The 19,730-nt window shown below is 40.5% G+C and overlaps 1 protein-coding gene across 24 annotated transcripts in view; it reads left to right on the forward strand.

The window, feature by feature from the left end:
- neb (nebulin) overlaps positions 1-19,730 on the forward strand; it is a 56,496-nt gene that overhangs the window by 17,969 nt on the left and 18,797 nt on the right. For 22 of the 24 annotated variants that reach the window (XM_062401989.1, XM_062401994.1, XM_062401992.1 and 19 more), the window contains 63 exons: positions 78-389; positions 515-718; positions 979-1,083; positions 1,214-1,321; positions 1,608-1,919; positions 2,000-2,203; positions 2,366-2,470; positions 2,575-2,682; positions 2,919-3,230; positions 3,314-3,517; positions 3,671-3,775; positions 3,880-3,987; positions 4,226-4,537; positions 4,619-4,822; positions 5,036-5,140; positions 5,563-5,670; positions 5,772-6,083; positions 6,172-6,375; positions 6,476-6,580; positions 6,691-6,798; positions 6,883-7,194; positions 7,291-7,494; positions 7,680-7,784; positions 8,028-8,135; positions 8,261-8,572; positions 8,868-9,071; positions 9,212-9,316; positions 9,453-9,560; positions 9,655-9,966; positions 10,108-10,212; positions 10,332-10,430; positions 10,538-10,639; positions 10,776-10,883; positions 10,993-11,304; positions 11,420-11,524; positions 11,627-11,731; positions 11,821-11,925; positions 12,020-12,127; positions 12,226-12,336; positions 12,447-12,644; positions 13,039-13,143; positions 13,274-13,378; positions 13,468-13,572; positions 13,686-13,793; positions 13,920-14,033; positions 14,159-14,356; positions 14,478-14,582; positions 14,688-14,792; positions 14,893-15,000; positions 15,446-15,553; positions 15,665-15,772; positions 15,872-15,976; positions 16,087-16,191; positions 16,281-16,379; positions 16,501-16,605; positions 16,707-16,811; positions 16,923-17,027; positions 17,149-17,253; positions 17,578-17,682; positions 17,833-17,937; positions 18,053-18,157; positions 18,289-18,393; positions 19,332-19,436. In XM_062401989.1, the coding sequence (XP_062257973.1) occupies positions 78-389; positions 515-718; positions 979-1,083; positions 1,214-1,321; positions 1,608-1,919; positions 2,000-2,203; positions 2,366-2,470; positions 2,575-2,682; positions 2,919-3,230; positions 3,314-3,517; positions 3,671-3,775; positions 3,880-3,987; positions 4,226-4,537; positions 4,619-4,822; positions 5,036-5,140; positions 5,563-5,670; positions 5,772-6,083; positions 6,172-6,375; positions 6,476-6,580; positions 6,691-6,798; positions 6,883-7,194; positions 7,291-7,494; positions 7,680-7,784; positions 8,028-8,135; positions 8,261-8,572; positions 8,868-9,071; positions 9,212-9,316; positions 9,453-9,560; positions 9,655-9,966; positions 10,108-10,212; positions 10,332-10,430; positions 10,538-10,639; positions 10,776-10,883; positions 10,993-11,304; positions 11,420-11,524; positions 11,627-11,731; positions 11,821-11,925; positions 12,020-12,127; positions 12,226-12,336; positions 12,447-12,644; positions 13,039-13,143; positions 13,274-13,378; positions 13,468-13,572; positions 13,686-13,793; positions 13,920-14,033; positions 14,159-14,356; positions 14,478-14,582; positions 14,688-14,792; positions 14,893-15,000; positions 15,446-15,553; positions 15,665-15,772; positions 15,872-15,976; positions 16,087-16,191; positions 16,281-16,379; positions 16,501-16,605; positions 16,707-16,811; positions 16,923-17,027; positions 17,149-17,253; positions 17,578-17,682; positions 17,833-17,937; positions 18,053-18,157; positions 18,289-18,393; positions 19,332-19,436 (9,396 nt within the window). Of the gene's footprint in view, positions 1-77; positions 390-514; positions 719-978; positions 1,084-1,213; positions 1,322-1,607; positions 1,920-1,999; positions 2,204-2,365; positions 2,471-2,574; positions 2,683-2,918; positions 3,231-3,313; positions 3,518-3,670; positions 3,776-3,879; positions 3,988-4,225; positions 4,538-4,618; positions 4,823-5,035; positions 5,141-5,562; positions 5,671-5,771; positions 6,084-6,171; positions 6,376-6,475; positions 6,581-6,690; positions 6,799-6,882; positions 7,195-7,290; positions 7,495-7,679; positions 7,785-8,027; positions 8,136-8,260; positions 8,573-8,867; positions 9,072-9,211; positions 9,317-9,452; positions 9,561-9,654; positions 9,967-10,107; positions 10,213-10,331; positions 10,431-10,537; positions 10,640-10,775; positions 10,884-10,992; positions 11,305-11,419; positions 11,525-11,626; positions 11,732-11,820; positions 11,926-12,019; positions 12,128-12,225; positions 12,337-12,446; positions 12,645-13,038; positions 13,144-13,273; positions 13,379-13,467; positions 13,573-13,685; positions 13,794-13,919; positions 14,034-14,158; positions 14,357-14,477; positions 14,583-14,687; positions 14,793-14,892; positions 15,001-15,445; positions 15,554-15,664; positions 15,773-15,871; positions 15,977-16,086; positions 16,192-16,280; positions 16,380-16,500; positions 16,606-16,706; positions 16,812-16,922; positions 17,028-17,148; positions 17,254-17,577; positions 17,683-17,832; positions 17,938-18,052; positions 18,158-18,288; positions 18,394-18,759; positions 18,862-19,331; positions 19,437-19,730 lie in introns of all 24 variants that reach the window. The other 2 variants (XM_062401990.1, XM_062401993.1) reach the window with 1 other exon arrangement.

Genomic DNA, 19,730 nt, shown 5'->3' on the forward strand with positions numbered 1-19,730 from the left:
TCTAATCTGAGTATAATTACATATCTTAACCCTGACCGGATTTTAATTATCAAAATCTTTACACTTGCTTCTTCCAGTACAAGTACAAGACAGGATACCGTAAGCAGGTCGGCCACCACATCGGGGCCCGCTGCGTGCAGGACGACCCCCTGCTCATGCTGGCTCTGAACTCAGCCAGGATTGCCAGTGATGCGCTGTACAAGAAGGACTTCAACAAGTCCAAGACCAAGTTCAACCTGCCAGTGGACATGATAGCGTTTGAACTGGCCAAGAAGAACCAGATCCAGGTCAATCACGCCAACTACATCACCCGTTTGCACAACTGGACTTGCCTGCCAGACTCCAGCGACGTCCGCCAGGCCAGACATGCTTATGACATCCAGAGTGATGTGAGTATATGATTGTTTTTGGAAAATTGCCATGTTTATGAATGTAAATTCGTAATTGTTTGAATATATATTTGTTCCAATTTGGGACATTACTCACAACAAGAAACCCTTTTTGTTCTGTCCAGGCTGTTTACAAGGAGGATCAGAGATCGATGCAGGGTATTGGATGGGTGCCTATAGGTTCACTTGATGTTGAGAAGGCGAAGAAAGCAAGTCAGATTCTAAGTGAAAGAGGCTATCGTCAGCCCCCAACCAACTACAAGTTCAAGATCACCACGGAGGACATGCCCATGGCACTGGCTAAGGCCAATGCTGATGTTATGAACAAGGTATTTCTTTTGCGGAAACTAAAAAACAATCCAGCTGATTCTGTTCAAGACTTTCTCAACATGATTAGAATTTACTTTATAAATCACTTTTATGAGTTGCCTACTTAATGTTATGAGCAGGATACTAGTCTGAGATCAGTGTTGATTTGATTACGAATGCAGGTCAATGACAATAAATATATATATATACATGTTTATATATATATATACACTGTATTTACATATAAAATCATGACATCCTGTAAACAATTACTTTACAGAAAGCTTACCATCAAGCCTGGGAAAAAGACAAGACCAGCGTCCATGTCATGCCTGATGCTATGGATATTCTATTGGCCAAAGCAAACAAAGTCAACTACAGTTTGGTAAGTCTTTCTCAAACACTGTCAATCAATTAAATTTGTCATAGTTTCCAAAATAAACAATATACTTGATTATACTCTACCACTTTTCAGATAATGTAAAACAAATTGTTTGTTTTTTCCTTTTATACAGAAAACATACAAGCAGGCAAATGAAGAGGCCAAGAAGAAGGGATACGACCTCCGTAACGATGCCGTTTCCATTAAAGCAGCAAGGGCCTCAAGGGATATTGCCAGCGATGTAAAATAATTAAAGTTGAACTTTTTTTGCTTTGCACAACTAATATTTCATCTAACATATGTGAGAAAAAATTATCAAAAGTTTGAAAAATCTTAGTGAAAGTAATGATTAATAGATTTTTTATGTTGTATTTTATTTCATTGTAAAAATTCATATTTATTATCTACACAATTTCATGCTAAATCAAAACTGGCAGTTATATTCAGCAAAGTCTGAAAAATATATTTATACTGTTAAAAATATCTTACATGACACTCTGATCAGATGTTTGGTTTTATATTTGTAGTACAAGTACAAGACAGGATACCGTAAGCAGGTCGGCCACCACATCGGGGCCCGCTGTGTGCAGGACGACCCTCTGCTCGTGCTGGCTCTGAACTCAGCCAGGATTGCCAGTGATGCTCTTTACAAGAAGGACTTCAACAAGTCCAAGACCAAGTTCAACCTGCCAGTGGACATGATAGCATTTGAACTGGCCAAGAAGAACCAGATCCAGGTCAATCACGCCAACTACATCACCCGTTTGCACAACTGGACTTGCCTGCCAGACTCCAGCGACGTCCGCCAGGCCAGACATGCTTACGACATCCAGAGTGATGTGAGTATATGATTGTTTTTATGTATATTTTTTCCAATTTGGGACATTTCTCACAACAAGAAACCCTTTTTTCTGTCCAGGCTGTTTACAAGGAGGATCAGAGATCGATGCAGGGTATTGGATGGGTGCCTATAGGTTCACTTGATGTTGAGAAGGCGAAGAAAGCAAGTCAGATTCTAAGTGAAAGAGGGTATCGTCAGCCCCCATCCAACTACAAGTTCAAGATCACCACGGAAGACATGCCCATGGCACTGGCTAAGGCCAATGCTCAGGTTATGAACAAGGTAAGAAATCCTTCTATAAAAAAATGTATATGCAATGTAGTATTAAACTACACTATCAACTATTTATGAACATGAAAGGGAAATTATTTTATCATAAAGTAGAACACATCCTGTGTTCATGTTGTCAGTAAATTCTCCTGATCTTGGTTCCTCTGCCTGCAGAAATCCTATCATGAAGCCTGGGAAAATGACAAGACACAGATCCATCTTATGCCTGATGCTATGGATATTATACTGGCCAAAGCAAACAATGTCAACTACAGTTTGGTATGTAAAAGATTTAACAGTTATCACGATACAAAAGGATGACTTGCATGAATACATGTACAGTATATATTTAATATCTGTGGCATGTTTTTGTTGCGTTACAGAAAAAGTACACACAGGCCTATGAAGATGCCAAGAAGAAGGGCTACGATATACGCAATGATGCCGTCTCTATCCGTGCAGCCAAGGCTTCTAGGGATATTGCCAGTGATGTAAGTGTTGAAATGAATAGTAACAGACAATTGTGATATTCGTCATATTGTACAGCCGGGAGGTACTTTAGAGATAGAACATTCTCCCCTATTGGACGGATGTCATGCATTTGACTGTTGGCAGCTAATTCTAATTTGCCAGTTTGAGAATTGTGAACAAATTACCTAATTTTCCGCATTTTCCAAGTCTGAATGTAAGTGGTAGACTCAATTAAATAATCTATTTTTTCTTCCAGTATAAATACAAGACAGGATACCGTAAGCAGGTCGGCCACCACATCGGGGCCCGCTGCGTGCAGGACGACCCTCTGCTCGTGCTGGCTCTGAACTCAGCCAGGATTGCCAGTGATGCTCTTTACAAGAAGGACTTCAACAAGTCCAAGACCAAGTTCAACCTGCCAGTGGACATGATAGCGTTTGAACTGGCCAAGAAGAACCAGATCCAGGTCAATCATGCCAACTACATCACCCGTTTGCACAACTGGACTTGCCTGCCAGACTCCAGCGACGTCCGCCAGGCCAGACATGCTTATGACATCCAGAGTGATGTGAGTATATGATTTTTTTGAATGTATATTTTTTCCAATTTGGGACATTTCTCACAACAAAAAACCCTTTTCTTTCTGTCAAGGCTGTTTACAAGGAGGATCAGAGATTGATGCAGGGTATTGGATGGGTGCCGATAGGTTCACTTGATGTTGAGAAGGCGAAGAAAGCAAGTCAGATTCTGAGTGAAAGAGGGTATCGTCAGCCCCCATCCAACTACAAGTTCAAGATCACCACGGAAGACATGCCCATGGCACTGGCTAAGGCCAATGCTCAGGTTATGAACAAGGTAAGAAATCCAATTTAAATAATTATGCAGTAAAATATTAAACTACTCAACTATTTTTGAATATGAAAATAAAGTTATTTTATCTTAAAAATGTACACATCAAGAGTTCATGTTGTCAGTTATTTCTCATGTTGTTGGTCCCTTTGCCTGCAGAAATCCTATCATGAAGCCTGGGAGAATGAAAAGACACAGATCCATCTTATGCCTGATGCTATGGATATTATACTGGCCAAAGCAAACAATGTCAACTACAGTTTGGTATGTAAAAGATTTAACAGTTATCACGATACAAAAGGATAACTTGCATGAATTTATGTACAGTCTATGTTTAATATCTGTGGCATGTTTTTGTTGTGTTACAGAAAAAGTACACACAGGCCTATGAAGATGCCAAGAAGAAGGGCTACGATATACGCAATGATGCCGTCTCTATCCGTGCAGCCAAGGCTTCTAGGGATATTGCCAGTGATGTAAGTGTTGAAATTAATTGTAACAGATAATAGTGATATTCATCATTCTGTACATCCAGGAGATACTTTAGAGGTAGAACATTCTCCCCTATTGGACGGATGTCATGCATTTCACTGTTGGCAGCTAATTCTAGTTTGCCAGTTTGAGTATTGTGAACAAATTACCAAATTTTTCCGCCTTTTCCAAAGATGGAATGTAAGTCGTAGACACAATTAAATAATCAATTTTTTCTTACAGTATAAATACAAGACAGGATACCGTAAGCAGGTCGGCCACCACATCGGAGCCCGTTGCGTGCAGGACGACCCTCTGCTCGTGCTGGCTCTGAACTCAGCCAGGATTGCCAGTGATGCTCTGTACAAGAAGGACTTCAACAAGTCCAAGACCAAGTTCAACCTGCCAGTGGACATGTTGGCGTTTGAACTGGCCAAGAAGAACCAAATCCAGGTCAATCACGCCAACTACATCACCCGTTTGCACAACTGGACTTGCCTGCCAGACTCAAGCGACGTCCGCCAGGCTAGACATGCTTATGACATCCAGAGTGATGTGAGTATATGATTTTTTTTTATGTATATTTTTTCCAATTTTGGACATTTCTCACAACAAGAAACCCTTTTTTCTGTCCAGGCTGTTTACAAGGAGGATCAGAGATTGATGCAGGGTATTGGATGGGTGCCTATAGGTTCACTTGATGTTGAGAAGGCGAAGAAAGCAAGTCAGATTCTAAGTGAAAGAGGGTATCGTCAGCCCCCATCCAACTACAAGTTCAAGATCACCACGGAAGACATGCCCATGGCACTGGCTAAGGCCAATGCTCAGGTTATGAATAAGGTGAGAAATCCTATTCAATACTGCAGATCCACAGCACTATTCCCTTCACCAGCCCTACAGATGCCATGAACATTGTTCTGGCAAAGAATATCGCCTTGCCCATTTACAAAGTAGCATTCATCCTCACCTAGATTTAGACTGGAGATGTCAATCTCACAGTTACTTACGTTAAAAGCACATCAACATTTTTATATTATCTGTGGTTTCTTCCAGCGTCTCTACATCGATGCATGGGAGAAGGACAAGATCAAGCTGCACATCAAACCTGACACTCCTGAAATTGTCCTCTCTCAACAAAATGCTATCAACATGAGCAGGGTGAGTATTGTTCATATTGCATGTGACAGGAAGACTACCCTGAATATTTATGTTGTGCGATTTTTTCTATCCTATCTATCAACAATATAACCTGAAGAGTATTCTTCTTCATCTTGGTGGTTTGAAAATCTTTTCTTATATTTGAAATTATTTTTTTTATTTATAAAACCTTTTAAGGGCAGATATGTTTACTGATAACCACCTACATATTATTGCTTGGAATAGCAGTCATAAGGGATCCTAAGGCAGATTCTTTAAATATGATCCTTTACCATAGTCCCATTGCAAACTTAAATTGGAATATTCTTGATATCCTTAAGCTTTTCTTTATGCCACAATTATATCTCCATTTGGTGTTATAGATTTAAACAATCAAATCATTCTAGCATAGAAAATGTAGTAATGTATGTCTTTCTTTACAGAAACTATACAGGCAAGGCTTTGAGGAAGCAATTAGCAAGGGTTATTTCCTCCCTCCGGATGCAGTCTCTGTGAAGGCTGCTAAGGCCTCAAGGGACATTGTCAGCGATGTGAGTAACTGTACTCCGTTATATATCTGTTCATTTCATTGACACATTGTGACGGATGTTCTAATTGCAACATCAACATTTTTTTCTACCGATTTCTGTAGTACAAGTACAAGGTAGGATACCGTAAGCAGGTCGGCCACCACATCGGTGCCCGCTGCGTGCAAGACGACCCTCTGATCATGCTGGCTCTGAACTCAGGAAAGATTGCCAGTGATGCTCTGTACAAGAAGGACTTCAACAAGTCCAAGACCAAGTTCAACCTGCCAGTAGATATGCTGAGCCTTGAATTGGCCAAGAAATGCCAGATTCAGGTCAATCACGCCAACTACATCACAAGGCTTCACCAGTGGACTTGCCTGCCAGACTCGAGTGATGTCAGACAGGCCAGGAAAGCCTATGATCTACAAAGTGATGTGAGCATTTCTTTTTGACATATTCAACATTCCTCAATATATGACACTCATGTGTTTTGATTTCACATGTTCATGCTTTTATCTCCAGGCTGTGTACAAAGCCGACATGGATGAGGTTATTGGTGTGGGATGGATCCCCATTGGTTCGCTGGATGTGTTGAAAGCCAAGAATGCTGGAAAAATCCTCAATGAACATCTCTACAGGCAGAAACCACAAACACTGAAGTTTAAGACTGACATGACCTCAATGTCAATGGCCTTAGCCAAAACAAATGCTGAAACTATCAACAAGGTAAAGAACATCCCTCTTTTACAAATTATGCACATTTACTCAGTCTTCAACTTGCGATTACAATTTATGTTAATGATTTCTTTTTTGGTTCTCCCCATAGAAACACTACATTGCGGCTTGGGAGGCTGAGAAGATGAAGACTCATGTGATCCCTGACATGCCTGAGATGGTGCTTTCCAAAGCTAATGCATACAACATGAGCAAGGTATGTTTGTTTAGACTTGATCTAGGTTTCTCTGTAGTTGTCAGTGAATTAGCATTTTAGGCATCCTGGTTTTCATTTTGTAATTCATTTGTTTTCATTTCTGTTTTCAGAAACTCTACAGGCAAGGTGTCGATGAGATGTTCAGAAAGGGCTATGACATGAAGGCCGATGCTGTCTCTATTATTGCCGCCAAACGAGGAAGAGAAATTATCAGCGATGTACGTAACTTGAAGTTAAATTCTCACCTCTCTTATTGTGACATTTGACACTGAACTCTCACTTTCCTCTTTCTCTCGGTGCAGTACAAATACAAGACAGGATACCGCAAGCAGGTGGGCCACCACATTGGGGCTCTCAGTGTTCGTGATGACCCTCTGATTGTGCTGGCTCTGAACTCAGCCAGGATTGCCAGTGAAGCTCTGTACAAGAAGGACTTTAACAAGTCCAAGACCAAGTTCAACCTGCCAGTGGACATGCTGAATCTTGAACTGGCCAAGAAATGCCAGATCCAGGTCAATGACTTCAACTACAGGACTCACCTGCACAACTGGACCTGCCTGCCAGACTCCAATGATGTGGTCCAGGCCAGAAAGGCGTATGACCTGCAGAGTGACGTGAGTTTTGAGACTGTTGTCAAGCTGTATTTACTGACTACTCCATTCACATTAAATTTACACTAACTGTGACTCTGCTTGTCTCCATACTTGTAGGCTGTGTACAAGGCTGACATGGAATGGATCAGGGGGACTGGTTGGGTGCCAATAGGGTCAGTTGATGTGGAAAAGGCCAAGAAAGCAGCAGAGATCCTCAGTGAGATTAAGTACCGTCAGCATCCTAGGAACTTCAAGTTCACTGCCAATACATGTGACATGCCATATGCCCTTGCTCAGGCCAATGCCCAGATCATGGATAAGGTAAAGACAGCTCATCCTAATTCATATTATTTCATTGGAGTTAACTGTATTTTTCCCCATCAACAGAAAAGTGTAACATGTTAAGGCATAACTGGTTTTAGCCAAAGCTCTGTTTGTATTGTGTACATGTTCTTCAACAAAATAAAGTCAGGTGTCACTAATCTATGTTCATATGCTGTTTACAGAAAGCTTATACTGCTGCTTGGGAGAATGATAAGACCAAACTTCACGTCATGCCTGACACCCCAGAGATTGTCCTGGCCAAACAGAATAAACTCAACACCAGTCTGGTAAAGCCGCACCTCTCTATTTATTTGTATAACCAATTCATACATTGCAGATCATTGATATATCAGAAACTGTCTTTTTATTAAATAAACTCATAGGCCTTAGATTGAGGATTGGAATGAAATGATAACATGATGGAATCCTTTTACCTCATATCTAGTGTAATTTTAATTGTCTGCTCCATTTGTTCTGTATCTTGTATCATATGAGACACATCATTGACATCATCATTTGTATTACTCCAGAAATATTATCGTGAAGGTTACATGGACACCATCAACAAGGGCTACTACCTGCCCAAAGATGCAGTTTCTGTTTTAGCGGCCAAAGCCTCCCGAGACATCGTCAGCGATGTAAGTCAAGTTTTTACATTCCCTTTATGTTGTTGTTTTAAATCTGCATTCTTCTCCATTTTTTTCAATTTACTGGAATGGTTTTCATTTAGAAAATAACGAACAATTTTTATCTAACTTTTCAGTACAAATACAAGGCTGGTTTCCGCAAGCAGTGTGGCCATCATATTGGTGCCCTTAGTGTAAAAGACGACCCGCTGATTATGTTGGCTGCACACGCAGCCAAGATCTCCAGTGACAACATCTATAAGAAGGACTTCAACAAGACCAAGACCAAGTACAACCTTCCACCGGACATGCTGACACTTGAATTGGCCAAGAAGTGCCAGAAGCAAGTGAACGACTTCAACTATAGAACTCATTTGCACCAATGGACGTGCCTGCCAGACTCGAGTGATGTAGTCCAGGCTAGAAAGGTCTACGACTTGCAGAGTGATGTAAGTACATGTAAAGTTCAGTTGCTTAAGGCATGTTGATGAAGTAAGGAAGCCAAGTTTGGAGCTATTGTTGTGAGTTTTAATCCTACTTTTACTGCTATAACAAAAATGATCTCTTCTATAGAAATTATAATAAATGACTGTGTTTTCATGACCATGCAAATAAAAATGTCTTAGCTTTATAGATTCTCATATCCTACCCAATGTTTTCAGTCTGCATCCAACAGATTTTAATTGGATCCCTGAAAGGTACTTAATGAAGTCATAACTGATTCAGTATTAATCTGTTTTCTAGGCCGTATACAGAGCTGATCTGGAGTGGCTGAGAGGATGTGGCTGGTCACCTCAAGACTCTGTAGACGTCATCAAAGCAAGAAACGCCCAGACTATCCTTAATGAGAGGCTCTACCGCCAGCCCCCCAGCTCTGTCAAGTTCACCAGCGTTGTAGACCTCCCATCTATCCTCCTGTCTAAGCAAAATGCTCACAATATCAGTGATGTGAGTAATACAATTTTCCAGCAAACGTACTTATATTTCTGCTGAATTTAAATCTGTAAAACTAAATATTTTTTGCAAATATCTGTTTAAATGAATGTGTCAAAATAAAGTAGTTAATGGATTTTGTTTCTTTCTGACAGTGGAAGTATAGGGAAGTCTGGGATAAGGACAAGCTCAGCTTTCACCTTCCACCAAACACCCCCGGCTTAGAACTGTCCAAGGCCAATGCCATCAATATCAGCAATGTAAGTTTGAAGTTACAATCACTTATAGTTACAATATATATCTTGAATGATCAAATTACATATTCCCTTGAAATGTATTTTCCCTGAATTTCATGAGTTGACAGTATGTTTTACAGTATTTTGACGATACTTGCAGAAACTGTACACTAAGACGTGGGATGACCAGAAGGCCAAAGGCTACCACATCAAAGAAGATGCTATTGCTGTGCTGAAGGCTAGAGCTTCCAGAGACATCGTCAGTGATGTAAGAAAAAAACTATGGATACGGTTTTTAAGAGCAGATTTGCAAGTTAGCTGTTTCCAGAATTGTCATTAACCACTCATTTCTTCTCTTTTAGTACAAGTATAAGACAGGATACCGCAAGCAGGTCGGCCACCACATTGGTGCCCGCTGCGTTGAAGAAGACCCTCTGATCATGCTGGCTCTGAACTCAGGAAAGATTGCCAGTGATGCTCTGTACAAGAAGGACTTCAACAAGTCCAAGACCAAGTTCAACCTGCCAGTGGACATGCTGAATATTGAACTTGCCAAGAAATGCCAGATCCAGGTCAATGACTTCAACTACAGGACTCACCTGCACAACTGGACCTGCCTGCCAGACTCCACTGATGTGGTCCAGGCCAGAAAGGCCTACGATCTCCAGAGTGATGTAGGTTCATGGCATATAGCATTCGTTCACATACATTATTGTAACAATGATTATGTTTTTTTTCTCTAAAATCTTTCACATTTTAATATGTTTTGTACAAACTACATGTCATTAACAAATCTGCCTTCTCTGTTTCATCAGGCTGTATACAAAGCTGATTTGGAGTGGATACGTGGATGTGGATGGATTCCACATGAGTGTGTGGATGTTATTAAGGTGAAGATGGCACAGAAGGCCATATCTGAAGTAAGTCTGATTACTACTGACCATCTCAGTCTGAAGTTTACTAATACTTGTAACATCACAGTCATTCATTCAACATTTAATACCATTGTTTAATCGGAAAATCATTCTTGCTTTTATAGAGAGGCTACCGTGTCAAGTTGGATACACAGAAATTCACAGTTCCGAATGACAGAGTGGACATTATCTGTGCCAAGAATGCTGCTGCTGTCCTGAACGAGGTGAGGATGACTCTGCTTTTCAAATCCTGTTTGGTTTTTAAAACACCTTACAGAAAATTGTCAATAGGAGATTCCTGTCACTAAATTTTGGTTTCTCATTTTTTCAGGCCAAATATCGTGAAGCCTGGCACCAGGACAAGACCAAGTACTCACTGGTGGACACTCCAATTCTTGCCACAGCCAGAGAAGTGGCTAAGAGCATTCACCCTGTAAGATTACACCTCTTAGGATTTAATTTTATGCATCAATTCCTCAACACTGAGCTGTGTATTTCCCCCTCTTGTTATCAGCTTCATAAAGGCTCTATAATGATAAACCTATGATAAGTATTTCCCTCTTTTGTAGAAACTTTACACCAAAGCATGGGACCAGGTCAAAGCCACAGGGTACTTCATGCCTGGAGATGCTGTACCAATCAAGCGGTGCATCTCGACAACCAAAGTGCAGAGTAATGTGAGTAGCAAGATTACGGTTACAGTTGTTATCATTTCCACTTGAGATTATTTTTTATTTGACCGCGAACACATTCAAATGGAGATGATAATTATTGTCTGTCCTGCAGCACAAATACCTTGAGTCATACCGCAAGCAACTCGGCCACCACATTGGTGCCCGCTGCGTGGAAGACGACCCTCTGATCATGCTGGCTTTGAACTCAGCCAGGATTGCAAGTGATGCCCTGTACAGGAAAGACTACGACATGGTCAAGACCAAGTTCAACTTGCCAGTGGACATGCTTCAGTTTGAATTGGCTAAGAAATGCCAGATCCAAGTAAATGACGACCGCTACAGAACTCGCCTTCACCAGTGGACTTGTATGCCAGACCAGAACGATGTCATCCAGGCCCGCAAAGCATATGAACTTCAAAGTGATGTGAGTGCTCTCAGAAATTACCCCAAACTAGGACTTATTTAGAATTTTCACACTATAAACTCACTGAAAATGTTCAAACCACCCATAAAAAATGTGTCTTTGTTTGTGTCCTCAGAACCTTTACAAGGCTGACCTGGAATGGATCCGTGGCTGCGGATGGATGGCAGCTGAGTCTGTTGACCACGTCAAGGTCAAGAAGGCCCAGGCGATCCTCAACGAAGTAAGTTAGCTGTGCTCACTTCTGTTTTGGATTTATCTTTTTTTTATTTTAGTCAACTTGGCATCAGCTCAATGTGTCTCATCTTGTCACTCGAATCTGCAGAGACTTTACAAGAAGAGTGCCAAAGATGCGTTTGGCAAATTCACCCTGATTGTTGACCGACCCGAGATCATCCTGGCAAAGATAAATGCTGCCAACCTCAGTGACGTATGTTGAATTTCAATATTTCAATTGCTAAATTTCAAAATGCATGTGAATAAACAAATCTAAATAACATTCTTATCTTTGTATTTTAGCTGAAGTACAAAGAGACGTTCAATGCAGAGAAGGGTGTTTATATTGGTTCAGAGGACACTCCTCAACTGGCCCATAGCAGGGATGTGGCGAAGATCATCAGTGAGGTAATTTTATCACTTGTAGATTATATGATACATTACATATCACATATTTTTATTTGCCTTGTTTTAACTTTGTGCATTATTTTTGTCATTTCAGAAATACTACAAACAACAATGGGATGAATCTAAAGCTTCAGGTTACAGCCTGGACCACGATTACATCCCACTTCTTAGCGGCAAGAAGGGCAGGGAGATCGCTAGTGATGTGAGTGCACTTGTTTTGAGTAGTCAGTGCTGGAAAGGCAAAAGCAAAGAGGATCATTATGTTTTTAAACAAAATCAAGCCTTTCTTCTGATTTCCAGGTCAAGTACAAGGACTCCCATGAGAAGGCTAAGGGCCGCTACATGGCTTCAACAATGGTCGATTTCCCTGAGGTGGAACGATGTGGACAGCAGGAGAAGAACAAGGGACTGGTAAGACATTGTCAATAGTTTTCCAATTTATTCCACATACACATACATATATAAATTTGTCTTACAGTTTTAATAGCACATCAGGGTTAATTCTATTATTTTCATTGCAGAGGCTCTACCAGCAGGCCTACCATCAAAGCAAGACCAAGACTCACATCCCACCCACCATAATCGCTAACCAAGTCGCTAAAAGGTGCCAGGACATGCTGAGCGATGTCCTCTACCGCACCTACCTGCACCAGTGGACTTGTCATCCCGAACAGGAAGATCTCATTCGTGCCCGCAAGACCAACGAGATTCTCAGTGATGTAGGTCCTTCATTATGCATGACTGGTGCTTGTGCAACGTCCTGCTGCAGAAGACTAAACTACTTCTTGTCACATCAGTTGTTTAATTTTATACTGGATATAAAGGCAGTTTACTCGAGTAACTATTTTTGTATACAGTCAATGATATTGGGTTCATTGATAGTTGATAAAAGCAATTTTTTAGGCTCTTGAGAGCTATTGTAATAGTAGTTTTGTAGTATAATAGGTTTTGTTCTAATTTAGTGAGAACAATGGTTTTAAAGGTCAGTTTGATGTAAAGTATGTCATAATAGATTTATCTGTTTTCAAGTAAGAGATTGGGAAAAAAAAATCCAAGTGCTTTCTCTATTATTTAGCATATAACTTTTGCATTTTTCTTATTACTTTGAATTAGGTGTTCTATAAGGAGGACCTGACCTGGATGAAGGGTATTGGCTGCTTTGTCTGGGATACACCTGAGATTCTTCGTGCTAAGAAGTCCTACGAGCTGCAGAGTGAAGTGAGTTACTACAGGGGTAGCATCATTCACAGTTTATGAGATAACTGAGCCAAGATATTATTGTCTAGAAACATCATTCTTGAGTCTGTTGAACTGTGATAAGATACCAATGTAATTTCTTCCCTTTTAGCTGAAATACAGAGACGAGGCCAAGAAAGAATTCAACAATTACTCCATTGTAACAGACACCCCAGCTTATGTGACTGCTGTTCTGGGTCACACCTGGGCCAGTGACGTGAGTGAGCTGCACTGCAAAACACATTATTTCAGTTTGAAATGCCTGCTTCTAATTGACTGCACTAATTACATAATTATTGTTGACAGCTCAACTATAGGGAGGCTTATCACAAGGAGAAGCACCTGTACACCACTGTACTGGATACCTATGACTATGCCAAGTGCCGCAACTTCAAACACTACTTCAGCAGCGTAAGTAAAGATTAACTTACCGTATCTGTCACTGCCAAATTGAAAATGTCAGCCTTATCAACAGCTGTTTACATACAATATTATGTTCACAATATTGTTTTTTCTGTCAACAGAAAAACTACACAGCTGCATGGGACAAAATCAAAGACAAGAGCTACAAGATTCCACATGACTCACATGCTTTACAACATGCCAAAAATCAGAAGGTCGTTCTGAGCAGCGTGAGTTCAATTTAAATTGTTCTGCCAAAATTTGAATACTTTTTTTTTAGAAGATGGGATTTTCTTCATTTGGGGGTTTCTCTGTTGAGCGTTAAAAATCAAATCTGAGTCATCTTTCCCCTGTAGGTGAAGTACAAGGAGGACTATGAGAAGTTCAAATCCCTCTACAGTCTGCCCAAGTCTCTTGCGGACGATCCTGCTACTGCTCGCTGTGTCAAAGCTGGAAAGCTGGTGCTAGACGTAAGTTGAAATCGATCTTTTTATGATGAATGCAAAATTTGCTCAGTTATAAAGAAGATGTGTGGATTATTTTCTGCATACCGAAACACAGAGCTGAAATTGCCATGTGTCGTCCATCTTAATAGCGTCTGTACAGGGAAGACTATGAGAAGACCAAGGCCAAGAACCATATCCCACCAGACATGCTGGAGATCCTGTCTGCCCGCAAGACCCAGTCCACTGTCAGCGGCGTTCACTACCGCAAGTATCTTCACCAGTGGATATGTCTTCCCGACATGCAGGTGTACACCCAAGCACGCAAGGTCAACGAGCAACTCAGCGACGTGAGTAACAGCACTCTTACAGACCTTACAAAATTACAACCACATGTTAACTAAAATTTTGCGAGTTATATTATTTTTGATGGATAGAAAGGTCAGCTGTCTCCTTGTTGGCTTTTTCCAGATCTTCTACAAGGATGATCTCAACTGGCTGAGGGGTATCGGCTGCTATGCCTGGGATACGCCAGAGATCCTTCGTGTCAAGCATGCTGGTGATCTACAGAGTGTGGTTAGTCCACTCAACATACTCATTCATCATTTTCAGTCATCTTTTTATGGTAAGTTTTTATTTAGAGTCCATGCTCATCGAAATGTCCTTGTACTTCTCTTCCAGAACAAGTACAAAGCTAAAGGCGTTGAGGCTTTCAAGGAATACTCAGTGGTGACAGATACACCTGTGTATGAGACGGCCAAGCAGAATGCTCAGAACCTGAGTGATGTAAGTGACAATACATTTTCCAAACGATCTTGACTATCGATATTCAATTTTAAAACACAAACTAATGACCTCACATCTAATACATTTTTCTTCTTTCCAGCTGCACTACCGCTATGACTACAATGCCAATATCAAGGGAACAAACACTGCTCCTGCTGTTACCATGGACACAGAAAGAGCACGTCTGGCAAACTACAACCAGAGTGAAGTAAGTGAAAATTATAATATAGCCCCCAGTTTACCTGTTTAGGTTTTACCATCAAATATGGACAATGTGTACACTGTTCAAATATTTTCTGTATATACGCAGCACAATGCCAAAACACATGCTACTGTTTATGCTTTAGTGAGCAATGATTTGAGATTTTAGAGAGATAACAGGTGTACTTAGCATTCACTTATTTTTAGAGCCTGTAGAGCATTTTTCATTTCATTCTGGGAAATTGTTTGGACCTTACAATACAATGCACATATTTCACATGAAGAAATTTGCAGTAAATTAACGTAATGCACCACTTTAGCTAGCAAATAGGAAGTGAGTTTAACCAATAGATTATTCCTAAAAGGTTTTACCTTTAGGATTTCCCCTCTGGGGTTTCAGTATGTGTCTAATGTATTTAAATTCATTCCGTAATACCCATTGCTTCACTTAGAACCAGTACAAAGAGGCCAACAAGACCTCTATGCCGACTGGTTACTCCCTGCCCCACGACACGCCGATCATCAAGCAGGTTAAGCTGAACAGCACCGTAACCAGCAATGTAAGTATTTCACTTTGAAATCACATTGAGATTTTTTTCTGGACATAAATTCTATTGATAAAGTAGGGCACTTAATGTTCTGATAACATACTCTTGCTTTTATTTCTGTAGGTGAAGTACAAGGAAGCCTATGAGATGATGAAGGCGAAGTCCTACACTCTTAATCCAGAGGGGGTCAACTTTGTCAACGCAAGGAAAGCTCATAGGATCGTCAATGATGTAAGACAACAAACTGTGCTGGTGGAGATTAACACTGCTACCCTTTGACACATTAAGTGGATGAAACAAGCTCACACTCTGCCTTCTTCTCATCCACAGCGTCTGTATCGTGAAGAGTACCAGAAGAAAAAGGACAAGATCCACACAACCTACCACACCCCTGATATCAAACAAGTCAAGATGAACCAACAGAACCTCAGCGAAGTACGGAATCATATTCACATAATTTATGCTCATCTTTTTATTTATGTAGCTTCATAGTGTTGAATTGTATGTTGTATTAATGCCACATTTTTGTTCACTTCTCATCCTAGCTGTGCTACAGAGAGAAATACTACAACACCCGTGGCCAGCATATCAATTTGGCCATTACACCTCAGCTGTTGCACTGCGCCCACGTCAATGAAATCACCAGTGAGGTATGATGAGTAGCGCCCTAGGTTTGACAGAGACATTAACTAAATTAACATGTCAGGAACTGTGTGTTGAAATCATTTTGTGCCTCTAGCTGAAATACAAAGAGGATCTGATGTGGCTCAGAGGCGTTGGCTGCTTCTTGTACAACACCCCAGAGATGGTGCACGTCCGCAACATCACAAAATTAAGGGTATGTATCTCCTTTTGAATATTTCATTATATCATTAACCTTATATATTCATGATTATGCTATCATATTGTACTTTTTACAGTGGCAACAAGTTATGTGGCCTGTTTTTCATTTCTAAAAGGTGGACTATCCAGTGGATGCCAAGAAGAACCTTGCCAACTTCTCTGTTGTCCTCGAAACTCCAGAGTACAAGCGTGTGAATGAGCTCAAGTCCCACATGAGCAACGTGGGTTGTTTTCCAGAACACATATCATCACTTTAAATTAATAGATTGAAATTGTCAGGCATTACTAACTAACCTCACTTTTTGGTCTTCTCAATATTCAGCTGATCTACAAAGCCCATAGCAGGGAGGAGATGGCAAAGGTCACCACTCCTTTAGAATCTCTTGACATCAAGAGAGCCAAATGGGCCCAGCAGCTGACCAACAAGGCAAGTTCAGATACTGCATCGCAACAAAATGTTTTGTTTGTTTTTTTTAAACATACATTCATGCTCTTTTCCTGAAAATCTAATTATTCCTTTTGTCTGGTTTCTTTGCAGTTCAAGTACACAGATCTGGCCGCTAAGGAGAGAGCTCACTTTACTCAAGAAAGTGAAACTGTAAACATGGGCCATGCTAGAAAAATGAAAGTGGTCTGCAGTGATGTAAGTCTTCCTCATACCTCCTCTTCCTTGCTGCAAAGCAGTGGGCTGTTGTACCTTGAATTATCCATCTGCATTGTAAAACAAATTTCTGATGTGAAACATGCATTGTTTCTTCCCTTAGAACAAGTACAAAGAGCAGTATGAGAAGATGAAGTACAGATACACTGCCATCGCGGACACGCCTATGTTGATTCGTGCCAAGAAAGCCTACCTCCAGTCCAGCGATGTGAGTATACATTTTGTATATTGATGATATAATTATTTTTGCTTTTTGAAGTTTAGACTGAAAATAGAAATTGGATGATAACTGGTCAGAGCAGTTACCAAGAAGCTTAAAATTAAACCTTTATTCTCCATTTGACTAAGTGAGTAAAGAATGTCTTAGTTAATAGTGACTTTTTGCCACCAATTGTTTCATACATTGTTGCCCTACAAACTGCTACCCCTAAAAATCTGTACAAAATTGATCAATGACTGATAGAGAGGTGATGCTATAAAAACAAATGCATTTGTGTTTGATGAATATCTGACTTGTTCTCCCTGTGTTCAGCTTCGCTACAAAGAGACCTTTGAGCTTTCCAAGGGCCACTACCGCACAGTCAAAGACGCTTTGGACATCACCTACCACCGTAGAGTCACTGATGACATCAGTGAGGTCAGCAATTAGAAAGTAGCTGGCTGATCATTTGTTATGAACGTCTATGTACCTTAATATTCAGACAACGTTGACAAAAAGTTTTAATATAATTTTGATTTGAGCACTTGCACCCTTCTTACTGTCTATCTCTCAATCTCTTTACGTCAGGTTAAATACAGGGAGAAGTACATTAACTCTCTGGGAACATGGAAGTCCATCCCCGACCGTCCTGAGTTCTTCTACAGCAAAATCGCCAATGATAACGTCAGCAGCGTAAGTACTGAGAATGCTGTTTAAATATTTACCCGCGGAAGGTAGAAGGGCAAATTATCATATTCTCATGATCTGTGCATTTCTAAATAAAATACCTTCTGATATCTTTTTATAGGTCAAGTACAAGGAGGACCTGGAGTGGCTGAAAGGTATTGGCTGCTTCGTGTGGGACACACCTGAACTGCTGCAGGCTGAGAGGAACAAGACATTGTACAGTGAGGTAAAGAATCTCTTTAAGTTAATAAAGTGTCACATGAGAAAATGCCAGATACTACTTTTGTAATCGTACTTTATGTCAGTGTACTTCTTATGTGTAAAGAGATTTAATGGAGTTTCATTTCTTGGTAACAGAGACTGTACAAAGCCTCCTATGAGAAGAACAAAGGCAACTTCAAGTACAGCAGCGACACACCGTTCTTCGAGGCTGCCAAGAACGCATCAGTTCTCATTAACAATGTGAGTCCTTTCATTCTTTCTATTGAAAATAATTTTCATAGAATAAATGTTATAATTATTTAGTTGTATCACATTTGCTAAAAATAGATGCATTAATCATTGTTGATATTTCTCTGTCTCTGTGCATCTCTTTTGGACTCAGCTTGGAGGTAAAAGTGAATTCATAGTATTATTGGATAATTTCTTGTAATGCTTATGACCTGAACTTATTATGTGTGATAATGTTATCAACTGCTTAAAATGTGTCAATTTTTCTTCATGTCAACTTGTTCTAACCTTCCTTTGTTCCCTGGAGAAGTTTCATCACATGACTGTTCAAGTTGTTCACCGAATGCTTGTCTAACTATCATCTGACTCTCTGAGCAGAGAGCCTACAGAGCTAATTATGAGAAGGCCAGGGGTAGGTTCACCATTACTACAGATGATCCTAGATACCAGCTGGCCAGGGAGAACAGGAAGTTCAGCCAGGTAAACGCCCTGGTCGTGTGGTACAACCGGCCTGCCTCCTCCGCTGCAACCTCCAGACCAATCCAGACCTATGACACTTGTGCATGAGGTTGTCGAGAGATCTGCCTCTGGTGGTCATCGTCGCATGGATGTGATAATAGGATAAACTTCTCTCCCTTCTCCCTACATGAATCCGTTTCTGCTTGTTCTCTCTATCTTTTCAACCCTCACAGGTTATTGTAAATAGTGGCACTCAAATTACAGCTCCTCCTTCATCTGTGCGATCAGAAAGATGCATCATAACTCATTCAGTTATATATTAAATTGTAAATCTTGAATCTCTGATGGCACAGAGGAGGACCCAACTGCTCCTTCGTCACACTTGGATCACCGGAATACTTCTCCAGTCCTCCCAGTGTTACTGCTGTTTTTTTAAACCTGTCCTTAACTATGGCATGCTGTGTGTGTGTATGTGTTGTTTGTGTGGACAGGCAAGGTATAAATCCAGAGCAAAGGAACTCCTCAGGGGCGGCTGCACTGAGTTCCACCGCCCTGACATCCTCACAGCCCTTTATCAGTCCACTATGGGCAGTAAGGTAAACAGGCACAGAACAATGGTGATTCTGCTCTCTGTCCACAAACAGGCAGAATCACTGTGTAGATCAAGTTATATTTGATATAACTTTGTTCCACTCAGCTGCTTTTAGAAATACACTGTAGAAACAGCTTCCCTCCATTCATATCACTTTAATTCCTAAACTTCCACCCTTATTATCTTTCATGCTTTATCCATCCATCACCTATTCATTTATCTTCATGTTACATTGATTATCAAACTTTAAACTCATATCAATACAATTTTGTGCAGAAGTTGCTTTATTGCAAAAAAA

The sequence above is a fragment of the Platichthys flesus genome, chromosome 13 (genome assembly GCF_949316205.1).
Source record: "Platichthys flesus chromosome 13, fPlaFle2.1, whole genome shotgun sequence".
Taxonomy (NCBI): Eukaryota; Metazoa; Chordata; class Actinopteri; order Pleuronectiformes; family Pleuronectidae; genus Platichthys; species Platichthys flesus.